The sequence below is a fragment of the Pseudoliparis swirei genome, chromosome 10 (assembly GCF_029220125.1).
Source record: "Pseudoliparis swirei isolate HS2019 ecotype Mariana Trench chromosome 10, NWPU_hadal_v1, whole genome shotgun sequence".
Lineage (NCBI taxonomy): Eukaryota > Metazoa > Chordata > Actinopteri > Perciformes > Liparidae > Pseudoliparis > Pseudoliparis swirei.
Genome location: NC_079397.1, coordinates 2,617,508 through 2,635,007, shown reverse-complemented (window position 1 = coordinate 2,635,007; position 17,500 = coordinate 2,617,508). Strand labels below are relative to the sequence as shown.

Below are 17,500 nucleotides of genomic sequence, written 5' to 3'. Positions count from 1 at the left end.
CACACACGTGCGGACCAATGGGTGTCCAGGAGTTTAAACCACATTTACACGACCAAATATTTCTTTAAATCTCGGTAAGCATGAAAAAATAATAAAATATTGTATTTTAACTAACAAAGAGAATTCAAACGCATCCAGTAAATAACCGTAAATAAAACAAATGAATGAGACGATAGTTTAATTAAAAGAATAAACATTTATGTCTTTTCAGTTACGGTGCGTTCACTTGCAGCGCGGAAAATCGTGTAATGCCGGGTTATATTTTGAGTGTCATTCTTTTTAAAAACAAATTCATGATTTAAAACTCAGCGTAGATGAAAATATGAATGTATGAATATATCAAATGTTCATGACTTTTCCAAAACTTTGGGGATTTTTGTATTTTCAGGACTTTTCCAGGCCTGGAAATAAACATTTAAAATTTAGATCAACTTTTCCAGGTTTTCCATGACCGTACGAACCCTGTGATCATTCTAATTATAATAATTATAATAATAATAATAACATTTTTTATTATTATTATTATCCATTTGATGGGTCCTAAATATGACTTTTATACATTAATCTGCAAAAGGAAAATGAACAAAAACATATATTATTTATAATAAATAAAACATAAAACAAACCCTGTGATGATGATTATTATTATTATCCATTTGATGGGTCCTGAATACAACATTTATACATGAATCTACATAAAGAAAATGGACAAAAAAATAAATATATTTTTTATAATAAATAAAACACACAAAACAAACAATTAAAAACACAATAAAAGCTAATCTGAATAGTGGTAGTAGAAGTAGGACCAGGTTTCTCTAAGAGGAGAGAAAAAGGTCCAAAACTTTATCGTTTTGGGTCAAATCTATTCTTCAGAAACGTCTTTTTAAATAATCTTCTGTGTGTAAAAACACTTTAACATCTATTTCCCTCTCAGAACTCCGAATGAAGACGAGCTCACGTTGAGGAGGAAGGTCTTGCTGTTCAGCAGGTTGGAGAACTGGTTCAGGGCCTGGGCCACGATGGCCTTGCGGGCCTCGGGGATCTGGATCTTGCCCGTGATCATGGTGTCGGTGGCGCCGCCGTCCTTAGAGGGCAGGAAGAAGTTCCGGTCCGTGTAGGTCTTGTAGTCCAGGAAGGGGATCCGGGCCTCGCTCAGGTCGCTGGTCTGGTCCTCCATCTCGATCATCAGGTCTGGACACAGGAAGAGAGAGAATACAGGAAGAGAGAGAATAAAGGAGACAGAGGCTCTGAAGCACTCTGTGTCCCATTTACTCAAATATACAACACATCATTATAGTGCCCATTTTGTATTTTATTATACTTTAAATTGCAGATTTGACTTAATTCTTACATTCATTACTTGAAGAAGTAGAAGGAGGAGAAGAAGGAGGAAAAGAAAGAAGTTGGAGAATAAGAACAAGAACGAGGAGGAAAAGAAGAAAAAGGAAGGAGGACGAGAAGACGAACAAAGAGAAAAAAGAAGGAGAAGAAGAACAAAAAATATGGAAGAGGAGGAGAAGAAGAACAAGGAGAAGAAAGAAGGAGAAGAGGAAGAAGGAGAACAAGAAGAAGAAGAAGAACAGAAACAAGAAGGAGAAGGAGAAGAAGACGAAGAAGAAGAACATTTATAACGGTGAAAATATGTTTTAGGCGTTTAATTTAAGGAGAATAACTTTAAAACTTCCTCAGTCTTTTTTGAGACGACTTCTAGAAAATAGAAAAATAATGCATGTTTCCTACCTGTGAACTCTAATAATAATAATAATAATATAATAACAACAACAGGTATGTTTCCTACCTTTGAACTCTAATAATAATAACATTAATAACAACAACAACAACAGGTATGTTTCCTACCTGTGAACTCTAATAATAATAACATTAATAACAACAACAGGTATGTTTCCTACCTGTGAACTCTAATAATAATAACATTAATAACAACAACAACAACAGGTATGTTTCCTACCTGTGAACTCTTTCTTGCAGCGGTCCCTGACGCTCTCCTCCAGGTTCTCCAGCTGGTGTCTCACCTTCTCGTATTCTCGCTCCGCCTGCTGACTCTTCCTCCTGAAGACGAGCAGCAGCACATCAACACGCCGAAACACCAGCGTGTGTGTGCGTGTGTGCGTGTGTGTGTGTGCTCTGACCGGTAGCAGTAGACAGACACGGCGATGAAGAGGAGCATGGGGATGATGACGGCGGGGATGATGATGGCCAGAGGAATGTTGTCCTTGCGGGCGTAGTACACGGAGTCCACCGTCCACTCGCCCAGGCCAAACTTCACCTGAGAGAGAGAGACGCTCAGCCTCCAGAACATTTGACTCGAGCGCATCAGAAACGCCGAGGCGGCTCTTTGAGGTCCACCTGAGGGGCGTTCACTGACCGCCGTGCGAATGGGAGAAGGAAGTTTAAATACCACGAGCTCCAGCATGTCCGTGGCCGTGTCTCGGCGCTGACGTCGGGACCGAGGCCGCGAAGACGGAGCCTCGAGGATCAGCTTATCATCCTGACACACGCACACACACACAGTTATAGCATACTTTAAACTGAAGGAGAAGTAGAAGAAGAACTAGACGAAAGAGAAGAACAAGAAGAAAAAGGAGAAGAAGAAGAAAAAGAAGAAGAACAAGAAGAAAAAGGAGAAGAAGAAGAACAAGGACAAGATGAAGAAGAACAAGTAGAAGAAGAAGAAGAACAAGGACAAGATGAAGAAGAACAAGAAGAAGGAGAAGAAAAAGAAGAACAAGAAGAAGGAGAAGAAGAAAAAGAAGAACAAGGACAAGATGAAGAAGAACAAGAAGAAGAACAAGGACAAGATGAAGGAGAAGAACAAGGACAAGAAGAAGAAAAAGAAAAAGAAGAAGAAGAACAAGGACAAGATGAAGAAGAACAAGATGAAGAAGAACAAGAAGAAGGAGAAGAAGAAGAAGAAAAAGAAGAACAAGGACAAGAAGAAGGAGAAGGAGAAGAAGAAAAAGAAGAACAAGGACAATATGAAGAAGAACAAGAAGAAGGAGAAGAAGAAGAAGAACAAGGACAAGATGAAGAAGAACAAGAAGAAGAAGAACAAGGACAAGATGAAGAAGAACAAGAAGAAGGAGAAGAAGAACAAGGACAAGATGAAGAAGAAGAAGAACAAGGACAAGTTGAAGAAGAACAAGGACAAGATGAAGAAGAAGAAGAAGAAGAAGAACAAGGACAAGATGAAGTAGAACAAGAAGAAGGAGAAGAAGAACAAGGACAAGATGAAGAAAAAGAAGAACAAGGACAAGATGAAGAAGAACAAGAAGAAGAAGAAGAACAAGGACAAGATGAAGGAGAAAAAGAAGAACAAGGACAAGATGAAGAAGAAAAAGAAGAACAAGAAGAAGAAGAAGAAGAACAAGGACAAGATGAAGAAGAACAAGGACAAGATGAAGAAGAACAAGAAGAAGGAGAAGAAGAAGAACAAGAACAACTTTTAAAAATGTTTTTATTGTTTTTGTTGTTTCACCTGCAGAATGTTGACGTGACACGAGGCGTCTCCCACGAAGGCCTGGGCCTCTTTGGCCGTCATGGCTTTGGCGAACCCTCGACCCTGAAGACAACAACAACAACAACAACATCAACAACATGCGCTCCACGCACACGCGGCGCTCTTCCTCCTCACCGTGACGATGATGACGCTGGTGTCCGTGATCTCCTTGTTGTCCAGCGGGTTGAAGGTCGGGTCGGCGTGGTAGTCGAAGCCCTTCAGCTCCTCCTGCTCGCCGTCCAGCTGCAGCACGGTGCGCAGCGGAGAGGAGGAGGAGGAGGAGGAGTCACCGGGGGGGAGGAGAACTGAAGCACCGTGTCGTTCTTACTCAGGGACTCCTGCACAAACTGGAGGAGGAGGAGTAGAAGGTAGAAGAAGGAGGAGGAAAAGAAGAATAAGGAGATTAGGGAGGAGAAGCAGGAGAAGGAGAAGAAGAAGAAGAAGAAGAACAAGTCAAACTACAGAGAGGTCTGAACACATTTTATTTAACTTTTTATTCACATCTCTTTCATTTTATTATTATTGTTTATTTCAACTTGGTCGTATTTTTATATTTTAGCCTTTAAAAATAAAAATAGACAAAAACATAATAAAAACACAAATGTGACAAACGGTGGAGACAAGAAAACAGGAAATAGAACGGAGCAATAAATAAACAGCAGAAGAAGAAAACAAATGAGAGAGACGTGTGTGTGTGTGTGTGTGTGTTCAAAAGTGGTATTTCATTTCCTCTCTATTTCACAAACAACCACCTCCATCAATCTGCCACAACAACAACAACAACACAAACGACTTCCTGAAGCTGGAAAGAAGTTCAATGAATTTTTCTTCAGCTCAAATAAACAGAAAGTCCAAAATGAGTTTTTGTATTTTTAGTGTTTGTTCAGTGAACTGTGACTTCTTCATTCTGCGTCTGTTGACCCGATAACATTGTTGTTGTTGTTGTTGGATAGACTTAAAGGAAAGTGAGATATTTCCAGTTTACAATTTCCTGGCACAGGTCAACAGAAGTGCAGCACCAGCCATAAAACAGCGCCCCCTGTGGCCACGAAATATGATGTAATATGGCAAAAAGAAGTCTATGCTTCATGTGTTAAAGCTGCATTCTCTCTCCTGACCACCAGGGGGCGACTCCTCTGGTTGTATAGAAGTCGATGCTTCATGTGTTAGAACTGCATTCTCTCTCCTGACCACCAGGGGGCGACTCCTCTGGTTGTATAGAAGTCGATGCTTCATGTGTTAAAGCTGCATTCTCTCTCCTGGCCACCAGGGGGCGACTCCTCTGGTTGTATAGAAGTCTATGCTTTCTTACCTCGACAGGTGAGGGGTTCTGGGAGAACTCGTTGGGGACCAGCAGGACCTTCATCCAGGCTCTCTGGACCAGATCGAACCCGGTTCCCATGACAACGATCCTGCGGCCGCCGCTACACACACACACACAGGGAAATGAATGAATGTACATTTATCTGTAAATACATTTACATTCATCTCCAGCTCCTTTATGAACCCCTCACTCACCTCAGGAAGCTGTCCTTGGGGTGATAGTCCGTGACCTTGGGGTTTTCTGCGTATTGGTACGCGGCCGCCACGTCCTTGGTGGTGTTCCTCCCGTATTTCACCGTCACCGCCAGCAGGTCGGAGGGCACCTTCTGGCCGCGGTACCTCCCGGTCCGGCAGGTGATCTCCGAGCCGAACGCCACGCTGAGGAGGAAGGCGTTTAGTGAAGCCCCGCCCCCTTTCTTTTAGAGACGACGTGATTGGACAGGCGGTGGCGGCGGCTCCTCACACTTCACAGGGAACCCCCCCGACGCTCACGGACACGTCGCCCTTGCTCGCCGTGTCCAGGTCCTCTCCGCTGATGGTGATGACGGTCCCCCCGGAGGCGGGACCCCGCGCCGGGTGCACAAGCTGCGGTTTGGGGTCCTGGACAGGGGACGCAGAGACAAATGAGTCGTCTTGTATTTTTGATTCAAGTCCAGCTCACGTTTACGGTACTTTACCGTTAAACGTGAGCTGCGAGCATTTTGGGTGTTTTTTGGTGAAGTTCAACGACTCAGAGTTTTGGATTCATCGTGAAATAGACTCAAAAGATCACGAATATAATGCACCTGTGGGGGCGTGTCTAGTGCGGACCGACCCAATAGGTGAAGACCACCTGTGGGGGCGTGTCTAGTGCGGACCGACCCAATAGGTGAAGACCACCTGTGGGGGCGTGTCTAGTGCGGACCTACCCGATAGGTGAAGACCACCTGTGGGGGCGTGTCTAGTGCAGACCTACCCGATAGGTAAAGACCACCTGTGGGGGCGTGTCTAGTGCGGACCGACCCAATAGGTGAAGACCACCTGTGGGGGCGTGTCTAGTGCGGACCTACCCAATAGGTGAAGACCACCTGTGGGGGCGTGTCTAGTGCGGACCTACCCGATAGGTAAAGACCACCTGTGGGGGCGTGTCTAGTGCGGACCTACCCGATAGGTAAAGACCACCTGTGGGGGCGTGTCTAGTGCGGACCGACCCAATAGGTGAAGACCACCTGTGGGGGCGTGTCTAGTGCAGACCTACCCGATAGTTGAAGACCACCTGTGGGGGGGTGTCTAGTGCGGACCTACCCGATAGGTGAAGACCACCTGTGGGGGCGTGTCTAGTGCGGACCTACCCGATAGGTGAAGACCACCTGTGGGGGCGTGTCTAGTGCGGACCTACCCGATAGGTGAAGACCACCTGTGGGGGCGTGTCTAGTGCGGACCTACCCGATAGGTGAAGACCACCTGTGGGGGCGTGTCTAGTGCGGACCTACCCGATAGGTGAAGACCACCTGTGGGGGCGTGTCTAGTGCGGACCTACCCGATAGGTGAAGACCACCTGGGACTTCCCTCTCCGTCCTCCCTCCACCTCCACCTCCACCGCTCCGCTGTTGAGCCCCTCGAACGGGAGGTCGGCGGGAGGAAGTCTCCTCGCCGGTCCGATCTCACACACGATGCTGCGGACAGAGGGAGTATTATGGGATGGTGCACTCGTATTTACTCAGTACTGGTCTGAAGTACAGCCTTCAGGTTCTTGGATTACAGTTCTTACATCTTTCTACCACTCCTTTAAGTCTCAGAAGAGCTTCAGCTTCACTTCCTGTCTGCACGAAGAGCTTCACCTTCACTTCCTGTCTGCGTAAAGAGCTTCACCTTCACTTCCTGTCCGTGTAAAGAGCTTCACCTTCACTTCCTGTCTGCGTGAATAGCGTCACCTTCACTTCCTGTCCGTGTAAAGAGCTTCACCTTCACTTCCTGTCCACGTGAAGGGCTACACCTTCACTTCCTGTCCACGTGAAGAGCTTCACCTTCACTTCCTGTCTGAGTGTCATGTGTCGGTACCTGGTGGAGACGGAGTAGTGCTCCCCCTGGTGGACACAGTCCACGCCGGCCACCGTGATCCTCTTGACGTCGTCCTTCTTGATTCCCATGTTGGAGCCTTTGATGGTGACGGAGATCCGGCCGTTCAGAGGCCCGAAGCGAGGGATGATCTGGAGGCAGAGAGGGATGCTTCCAGTTATTATGGGATGCATCGTCTTTAGAGAGTTACATAACCGCCTGGTGTTTAAACTCAATTAACCCTCCCTAAAAAATCATTAAATGTTTTAGCGCTTTATTTGTCCTGAAACATTGTAACATTTAGTATCGTTACATATTTTACTTTGAAACATTTAGTATCGTTACATATTTTACTTTGTAACATTTAGTATCGATACATATTTTACTTTGTAACATTTAGTATCGTTACATATTTTACTTTTAAACATTTAGTATCGTTACATATTTTACTTTGTAACATTTAGTATCTATACATATTTTACTTTGTAACATTTAGTATCGTAACATATTTTACTTTGTAACATTTAGTATCGTTACATATTTTACTTTGTAACATTTAGTATCTATACATATTTTACTTTATAACATTTAGTATCGTTACATATTTTACTTTGTAACATTTAGTATCGTTACATATTTTACTTTGTAACATTTAGTATCGTTACATATTTTACTTTGTAACATTTAGTATCGTTACATGTTTTACTTTGTAACATTTAGTATCGTTACATGTTTTAAATATTTCTGTTTCCTGTATAGTTTTATTTCTGTCCTGACGAAGTTTAGATACTATTTAATATATTATACTATTATATTGTATATATATATATATATAATATATATGTAAATATTATATATATTATTATTCTGAATGTAGCATTCAGATATTCAGGTTTTAGGAGCTTTAAATCTTCAAATAAATGAATATTTGCCACCAAAACATCGTGGAGTAGAAGAAGAAAGTGGCGTTGAAAAGTCAAATACAAGTACATCCAATGGAGTACTTGAGTATCTGTAGTTACACACTTTGGTCATGTTTGAATAGAGTCAGAACTTCTTCAGACATAAGAAGGTTACTTCAGGTAAACGTTGCTCGGTAGAGGAACTACAGATAAAGACCACCGGGGTCATCCTCTGGGGAGCAGCACCACCGATCAGCAGCTGAGGTCATCTCCAACTGTGCGTTGGGCCCAAAAAAATCCATTAACAACAACGACGACGACAGCATCCAGTCGTTGTTGTTGTTCTGCTTCCTTGGTACATTGTAAGTCCTCCCGGCCCTCAGTCATCCGTGTGATTGCTTCCTTGCGTGTTTCCTCAGCTCATTTCAGACGGTTCCTCTTCACTTGTTCCTTCATGCAGTTTGCTGCTGTTCGGTTTGTACTACCAAATACATATTTGAGACTTGATTTATGTCAGAAGGTCGTCTGGTGTTGTTAAGGATGACGGGGAGGGGGGGGGGGCGACGACGACAGCATGGATGATCTGTGAAGAGCTCCTTGCCAACAGATCACAGACACTGAGGAAACTTTATGATACAATGCATATATATATATAAATATATAAATAGATATAATTATATTTATATAAATTAGGGCTGTGAAACGATTAAAATTTTTAATCAGGTTAATCACAGGTTTCTGTGGATTAATCATGATTAATCACATATATACATTTACAGGGCTCTCAAGACAGGCAAGAGCTCCGAGAAGAGTTGCGCATGCGTTAAATGCGTTAAAAAAACAAAACTAGTTAATCCTGTAATTTAATTAACTGAGTTAACGCATTATTTTTCACAGCACTAATATAAATAGAATTATGTATATATAAATAATTATATTTATGTCAATAAAATGTATCTCATTTAATTAATTAATTTGATATAATAAATCTAATAAATGATATTAATATATAAATATATAAATATATATTTATATAAATATGAATACATATATAAATATATTTATTTATATATAAAAATATATATGTATACATACATATATTTAATTATAGAAATATATATGAATATATATACATATATAAATATATCAATATATATAAAAAATATAAATAAATATAAATATATATATAAACTTAAAAGTATTATAGAGTTGTTGAAAATAGCCCCAGCTTACATTGGGTGAAGGCAGGTTCACCTGGACAGGTGTCACATAGAGACGCACACGTTCTCCAGTTCACCTGAGCTGCATATGGACTGTGGGAGGAACCGGAGAACCCGGAGGGAACCCACACAGAAGGACCACCGGCTGGGGGCCGGGCTTCCAACCCGGAGCCCTGTTGCTGGGGAGTGACGGTGCTAACCACTGCACCTCCACAATAACCTCATCAGTCAACCCTCTCGCTCCTCAGGACTCACGTCGGTGATCTCCGGGTCGGGGCACCGGGCCGGAGGAGCCGCCGGGCAGAGCTGCCGGTAAACACAGCGCCGGGAGGAGGAGCACCACACACACTCGTACCGGGGGGAGGAGTGACCACACAGGCTGCAGTCTGGCCGGCCCACGGAGCAGTTATACAGCACCACTGGAGGAGGAGGAGGAGAGGGAGGAGGAGGAGGAGGAGAGGTAGGAGGAGGAGGAGGAGAAGGAGGAGGAGAATAAATAATAAAAGTAGAAGAATTGGAATTGAAAATTAGAGAAACTTAAACAGCACAATAACTTTGGCTTCACACACTTTATTTATGTTTGTGTGTGTGTTAGTTTGTGTGTCTGTGTTAGCTTGTGTGTGTGTTAGTCTGTGTGCGTGTGTCTTAGTGTGTGTTAAGTGTGTGTGTTAGTGTGTGTGTGTGTGTATGTTAGTGTGTGTGTTAGTGTTTGTGTGTGTTAGTGTGTGTGTTAGTGTTTGTGTATGTGTGTTAGTGTTTGTGTACAAGTGTCACACCAACCTGTCAGGGTGCTGTCAATCTTCCTCTCAGTTTCTCTGTCTTTGATATGGAAGGATACGTTCACCTCCTGCTGCTCGTCATAGGAAAACTGTACACACACGGTTTGCATTAACACACGGTCACAAAACATTGCTCCCTATTTGGAGCTCAACACTAAATACCTCACATCTAACTAACTGTGAAACCATCCTGCAGCCATAAATCAGTGTGTGTGCGTGTGTGTGTGTGCGTGTGAACACGTATTGGTAATCCATAAGACTCAACATGAGGATCGATGGAGGCAGAAAAGTGGGAAAACCTGAAGCGTGCGACTAAGAAACAGTGACATTGTTCTGCAGCCCTCTAGGGGGCGCCACCACAGACACACACACACTAGAGAACAGCCAACAGACAGTACAATTAAATATTAAACATTCAAATGTAAAAACATACAAAACAAAAAGGAGATCGAAACTTTTCCAGACTCCCAATTAACCCGCCGCAGCTCCTCTGATCACTCTAATCATCATTAATGACTGAGCGCTCTGGTGGCTGCAACACACACACACACACACACACACACACACACACACACACACACACACACACACACACACACACACACACACACACACACACACACACACACACACACACACACACACACACACACACACACACACACACACACACACACACACACACACACACACACACACACGGAGAAGCGAGGCTGTTTCTTTAAGTGGTTGTTTTCTTGTTGATTGTATTAATGTTCTTAGATCAGACATCCAAAATACACATTTATGTGTTTATTTTACTACTTTGTCCGTTTGAGCCTCATTTATATACATTTATTAATAAAAACGATATATTATGAAGCTTTATGCAGCATTCAGAGACTCATTTATATACATTTATTAATAAAAACATGGAGGAAATAGATTTTTTTAGAACCGCTGACAGTATTTTTAGATTTATAGAGTAATATAAATAGATATCTATAATTATTTCTGTAAAAAATCTTTGACTGAGTTTTGAACCAGAATTGATCAAATATTTAGATTTCTATGAACATTATCACATATTGAAGGAATAAAACCTTTTATTCTGATTTCTATTAATTCATTTCTTTATTAATAATCGCCTGAGGAGCATTCCTTCATTGAATAAAACAGTTATTTATATTTGAATAACATCTATGATCCAATGCTGTCATCAACACACTGAGTTTATGCCGTATTGACTCCTTGATACCGACCTCATAACCCGGGAATCTGAACTTTGACCCCTGCTCCTGCGTCACGGCGACCTCGGCGTCCTTCATCAGCTCCGTCCCGATGGAGAACCTCGGCTTCTGGAGACGGAGACGGTCGTTACCGACGGCGCTAAAGCACGCGGCGCGCGGCCAGCGGGGGGGGGGGGGGGGCTCACCGTGTAGACGTCCAGGTTCCTCCCCTGGAAGCTGATCGGGATTTGAAAGCCGACGGGGATCAGGAGCGGCTCCGGGGACTCGAACTGAGGACAGCTGCCGGCCTTCAGCAACCGAGAGAATAAAGAGTTCAACACCAGAAGAACGACGGTCCAGCTCTTCAAATCATCGCCTGACGACGGGTAGCGAGCTAAAACATTGTGGTCCGAAGGTGACACGTTTGTAGCATTAAAGATGGTGGAATTAGCACTGCAGCTATCTTACTAAGTAGCGTATCGCTGGAAAGTTAGCTATCTTATTTATTCTGTAGCCAGTGTAGGATTAAAGCATGGTGGAACTAGAATGGGCACTCGGTAGAGCGCATACCTTCGCATATCACAAGATTGGGCATTGAATTATGAACATGTTGGCATTAGTTGCCAATTGGATAAAAATTGACTGCGCTATGGTAAAAAAAAGATGTTGACCTTTCCATGACCTTGACCTTTGACCCGATTGATCCCAAAATCTAGTCAAATGGTCCCCGGATAATAACAAATCATCCCACCAAATTCCATGTGATTCAAGAAGATTTGACCTGTTTATGACCTTTGACCTTGACCTTTGACCCGATCGATCCCAAAATCTAATCAACTGGTCCCCGGATAATAAACAATCATCCCACCAAATTTCATGCGATTCGGTTCAATACTTTTTGAGTTCTGCGAAAGATTTTGACCTGTTCATGACCTTTGACCTTGACCTTTGACCCGATCGATCCCAAAATCTAATCAACTGGTCCCCGGATAATAAACAATCATCCCACCAAATTTCATACGATTCGGTTCAATACTTTTTGAGTTTTGCGAATAACACTCATACAAATAAATAAATAAATAAATACACGGCGATCAAAACATAACCTTCCGGCATTTTCAATGCGAAGGTAATTAGCACGTTAGCTATCTTACACACACACACACACCTGTTCTGGTTTGACGATGTGTTCCCCACCAACAGCAGCGTTGTTGTCGCTGCAGCTGTGATCCAGAGCGTTCCACTGACAGCCCCACTCGCTGGTCACACACGCGATGCACCTGAAAACACACAAACACATTCTTACACACACACGCGTGTGTTTCAAGCGTGTGTGTGTGTCGTTCATCTTACGGTGCGTTCTGGTTCTTCCTAACCGTAGCGGCACAGTTGTAGAAGTGATACTCCCCGGACGCCACCTTCACTTTGTCATTTACCAGAACCGTGACTGGGACGGACACGTAGTCTGGAAACGCACACATATAAATATATATATATATATATAATCACAAAATATATATATAAAGATATATAAATAAATAATTAAATAAATAAATAAATATATAAATGAATAAATAAATATATATTAAAAACAACTGCTTCCTACCCTGCTGGTCAGGGGTCGGTGGGATCTCCACGGGGTCCGGCAGCGTACAGGTGACCCGCACCTGATTCTCGGCGATGACCATCACGGCTTCGCTGGAGATGGAGCCGAACTTGCACTCCAGCCGGTCGGAGCTCCTCAGCGCCGGCAGCGCCGGGATGTGGATGTCGACCTGAAGGAGGAAGAGGAGGAAGATGAGGAGTCACCAGAGATGATGTATACTGCTACATTACATGTGTTCACCTCCATACTAGTTAGTAACCTCAAAGTTTAAGGACCAATATATATTATACATTTTATGTAAATTCCTCAGTTTATTGATAAAAATCAATCAATCAATTTTTTAAGCTACTTTTGGCCAATCAAATGTGCATCTAAATACCCGACAACGTGCTTCATCACATTGATGCAAATATCCTTTAAATCCAATATCGCTACAAAGCAGTTAAACGTGTTGAATATTCATGTTGACCCGAAATAACCGAGATATTAAATAAAGAACATCTTTGTATTAATATTGATTGATTGATATTGATATTAATGAAACAGTATTTAAGCTTTAAAGTGCATGAAAGCTCGAGAAGTAAGTAATATTATTGGTATTATTTAAATTATTTTGACATTTTAATTATCAGTCTTTCACAGTGAAAGAAGATCAACTATTAACAATTATAAATAAATACATTTTAAAACGATCAGCATTAAGAAGACGTTTGACTTTAAATGTGCATCTAAAGACTCACAGTTGCACTTACAAAATAAATAATTCACGACCTCTACCTGGTTATAATTAACGTCGTTCTGTTGCATCTGATTAAGACGACAGAGAATTAAAATGTTACGATCTACATATGGCCTTTTTTATTTACATTTTTTTTAGTCTTTAATTTTTTTGTCTAGTCAGCGCATCTTGAAGCACGACGTGCTTGTTTATGTTCTCCTGGGAGTTATAAAGATGGAGTTGTAATCTTCTTTTCAGAGGGGCATGGTTTTAAATCATCTCTTCTTTTAAGGGTCGATAGCTTTGGAGGTCACATGACCTCGAATGAAGCATCAGGTGCTTCGTGGTGGTCCTCGTCCTCTCGCTCTCCTACCTGCCGCGTCTTCTTGCAGCTCAGGTTGGGCGGGTCGAAGGCCTCGATCTCAACACACTGCTGATTGGGCGACCATAGCCAGATCTTCTCCTCCCACCACCTGCTGCACGCCATCTTCCTGGTGCACCTGGGGGGAGGGAGGGGGAAATAAATCAACATTTACTTCGGTCTCCGAGGTGATGGTCTGTGTTTGTATAACAAGCTGAGACACGGATCAGGTTTTACCATTTGTATTCTAATCATTTCAATTATTTTATTAATTAATTATATTTTAAATAAATACATACTTATTTATACATAATTATATTTCTATCAATATAATTATTTAGATAAAGAGAATTATTTAGATAAATAGAATTATATTTATTCATATATATATAATTATCTATATAAAAATAATTAGATTTCATATAAATATAATAACATATCTTATTTAATTTATATATTTTATATAATAAAATAATACGACCGTTGCCAGTAATACAATTTAAATAATTCATTAAAAGGTTTTGAATATTCTCTGAGTATATAACATTTGCAGGAAAAGACTGTTTTTTTGGGTGTTCACGGGACTGATACATTTTTACACACACACACACACACACACACACATAGACTCACTTCCCCTCCAGGACACACCAGCCACAGTACGGATCCTTCATGGAGACGCAGGACTGGCAGTCCGTCTTCAGGTGGCAGGCCTGCACGGGAACCTTGGTGATCTGCAGAACACACGGGAGGCTTTTATTGTGAAGGGTCGTTAACGTTAACGTAACATTCAGGAGCACACGGGCAAAAAGATAATAATTAAATAACGACGAAGTATCTAAAACACACATTTTAAACTGGTATCCTCTCTATGAAATAAATAGAAATAATAAAATAAAAAATATAATTTAATATGATTATTCTTGGCGATGGATCAATTTTTTTCATTGTTTTTCTTTTTTTTCCCCATTATGATGAGTTTCACTCAAGATATGTCACACGTTTAAGTGTTATATGTAAACATAAAAGGGTTTTATCCCTAATTAATGTTCTGGGCTGTATGTTATTTTAATTTAGAAAACTTCTTCTGAATACTTTAAACCCCGACGAGGAGAAGAGGCCTGACACATTGAGATGAGCCAGAGCCGTCCTCTCCGAGCGCTTTCTAATTCATTCATTTAAAAATCAATACCATCAATTTCACTTGAGAGTGATGGCGACCGCAAAAAAAATAAGATGAAAGGACAAAGGAGAGAAAGATGGAGAGACAAACGGAGAGTGAATGAATCAATAGTGGTGTTGTGTGGTAATGTAGACGGATGAACCGGTGCAGGTCGGGCGGATGAATAAATGATCAAATAAGACGGGGGGGGGGGATGAAAAGCTTGTTGGGTTGGGACCCGACGGGCGAAACGAGAGATCCTTGACCTTCTTTGTGTGTCGGACACGATGAAGGTCGTTGGATTGACGGAAGGTGAGAGAAAGAGGAAAGAAGCAAAGAGTGAGTTTGACCTTTATCTCCGATATACTCATATATTTATTTATATATACGTTATATATATAATATATTTTATATATAATATATTATATATATTATATAATATATATAAAATATATTATATTAAATATATATATTTGATTATAAAGTATTTAAGGAGTAGCAGGAAGAAAAGATGATGAAAATACCTTAAAAATACTTGAAAATAATTATTTTAGAGTGCAACGTTCTTAATTCACTATAATAATAATAATGCGTATACTGGCTTCATGTGCCTTAATTAATAATTTCTTAATTATTAATTCCGACCCTCTGAAACACAACGCCGTCGGACGGCCAGAAGCTGAGAGAGAGAAATGGAAAACTGAAACACGATGGAGGAGTCGGAGTGCGTCTGACCTTCTTCTCCGTGGTGATGTACAGGTGCTGCAGCTTGGCATCGAACAGCAGGTTCTTGTTGACCTTGTCGCCCGTGACGTCGCCCTGAGCTCGCCCGTACACCTCAGGGTCGGCCGACAGGTGCACCTTCAACACCTGCACAAGAAACATTCAACATTAAGCTTTTGTATATTTAAGAATGCAATCTGGCATTTTTAAAAGGGTCCTTTACATTTAATACCAAGACGACATATTAGGGCTACTATCGTTAAGTACGCTTAAATAAGTATTAAGTATAAATATTCAGTTGTTTTTTTCTTGTATATTTCATCAGAAAACTATCTTCCTCTTCCAGCTTAATATATATATATATATAAATATTAATTTTAATTTTTCACAATCTTTTAGCGGCACCAGGATCAATATTGTCTTAATAATTGACATTGAACTGTATTTCATATAAACGTCGGCCTTTACCTCTCCGGTTGCGGTGCCCACGAACGCCACCGCGTGCCCCATCTCCACGGTAACGGCCACGGCGGTCATGTGACCCTTGCGGACCAATGAGGGCTTGGTTGTCAGGGCAAACTCGGCCTTGCTGGCCAATGGGGAGGGCAGGAACTCTGCTCCGCATTTCAAACTGAGGGCCATGTTGTTCTGAAATAAATCACGTTGTTTTTGTTGTTATTATTGTTGTGAATTGTTCCCCTTTATCTCCGACACACAGGCGACATGTTTCCTCACATTCTTAATGCTGCTGCACAGCTCCTCAGACTTGGAGGAGTACGGCGAGTAGACGGCCGACTTCTCGTTAATGATGCCGTTGTAGCTGTAGCACGCCGCGATTATCTCCACCAGCCTCTTGTTGATGGAGTGAAGAGGGTACATGCCTACAGACAGGGGGGGGGAGACACACACGTTATGTAACAATATGTTTTCTGGGAAAACAAACAATAAAAATGTCTAAAATATCACCACTGGGAAAAAAAGAAGAAAAAAAACGCATATTCTGCAAAATCCTCGCTATTTACAGTTTTGTTTTGATGAACGTGATTTTGATTGTTAACCACCGAAAACGTGAGATTACTAGAGATTTGTTTTGGAATGAATCCTGCAAAATGTTACAAGATCTACAACTTGTTAAAAAAACCTAATATCAACTCAGAATTAGAAGAAACGACCTAAACGCCTAAAAGAGTTAGGCAACCAATGTAAATGGGTGATAATGGAAAAAAAATTGGGGACTCAACCAAATATGTTACTTGGTATAAACCAGGGGTCCCCAAACTTTTTCCTAAGAGGGCCACATAACATCTGCTGGAGGGCCAGCCGGGGGGGGGGGGGGGGGGTGCTAGTGAGAATGTGTGGTTGTTGCGTTGCGAACAAGCATCGCTAAACATGTTTCAAAGTGTAAATATCCGCTCAAGATGACCAGTTGTTCCAGATCCCTTCGACCAAACTGTTCCCATGAAAACATAAGAAATGTGACTTAATGGATCAATATATAAATTACTTGACTTGAAACTAATATCTGGTGGCGCAGCGCACAGACTGCGCGTCTTTGAGTGCAGTCTCCTTTTGCGTGAAAGAGATCGAAACCAGGTCGGGCGATCTTTTTATTTTTATTTTTCGAAAATGTATTTCTTCATCCGTGGCTGTGATGCTCTGCTCACTTATACAATCGTAATCGCCGAAATGGATATGAACGGTGAGCGAGACAGAGCCCCGCTGCAGATGTGAAGAGAACACAATGCACGCACGCGTAGGGAAACCAGTAGGTTTGAAAACCAGTAGGGGTGTAACACCGGCATATGTGTTTCATGACAGAGGAGATCTGCCGCCGTAGGTGGAAAAGTCAGAGACACGTATGAATCAAAGAGAGAAGAAGAGAGAGAGCAGCGAGACGCGCAGTGGGAGTGCAGCTCAGTCCACTAAAAAGTGGAAGTACTC

At 41.7% G+C, this 17,500-nt stretch overlaps 1 protein-coding gene across 1 annotated transcript in view; it reads right to left on the bottom strand.

Annotated features, from left to right (window-relative positions):
- LOC130200417 (plexin-B2-like) overlaps window positions 1-17,500 on the bottom strand; it is a 103,757-nt gene that overhangs the window by 19,638 nt on the left and 66,619 nt on the right. Inside the window, 24 exon segments of the mRNA XM_056424682.1 lie at window positions 962-1,194; window positions 1,973-2,073; window positions 2,154-2,290; window positions 2,423-2,512; window positions 3,500-3,583; window positions 3,656-3,805; window positions 3,808-3,867; window positions 4,833-4,944; window positions 5,039-5,221; window positions 5,307-5,443; window positions 6,363-6,498; window positions 6,884-7,032; window positions 9,258-9,421; window positions 9,783-9,870; window positions 11,023-11,118; window positions 11,196-11,297; window positions 12,158-12,269; window positions 12,343-12,454; window positions 12,596-12,764; window positions 13,687-13,813; window positions 14,308-14,408; window positions 15,572-15,706; window positions 16,028-16,207; window positions 16,295-16,440. Of these exon segments, the coding sequence (XP_056280657.1) occupies window positions 962-1,194; window positions 1,973-2,073; window positions 2,154-2,290; window positions 2,423-2,512; window positions 3,500-3,583; window positions 3,656-3,805; window positions 3,808-3,867; window positions 4,833-4,944; window positions 5,039-5,221; window positions 5,307-5,443; window positions 6,363-6,498; window positions 6,884-7,032; window positions 9,258-9,421; window positions 9,783-9,870; window positions 11,023-11,118; window positions 11,196-11,297; window positions 12,158-12,269; window positions 12,343-12,454; window positions 12,596-12,764; window positions 13,687-13,813; window positions 14,308-14,408; window positions 15,572-15,706; window positions 16,028-16,207; window positions 16,295-16,440 (3,104 nt within the window).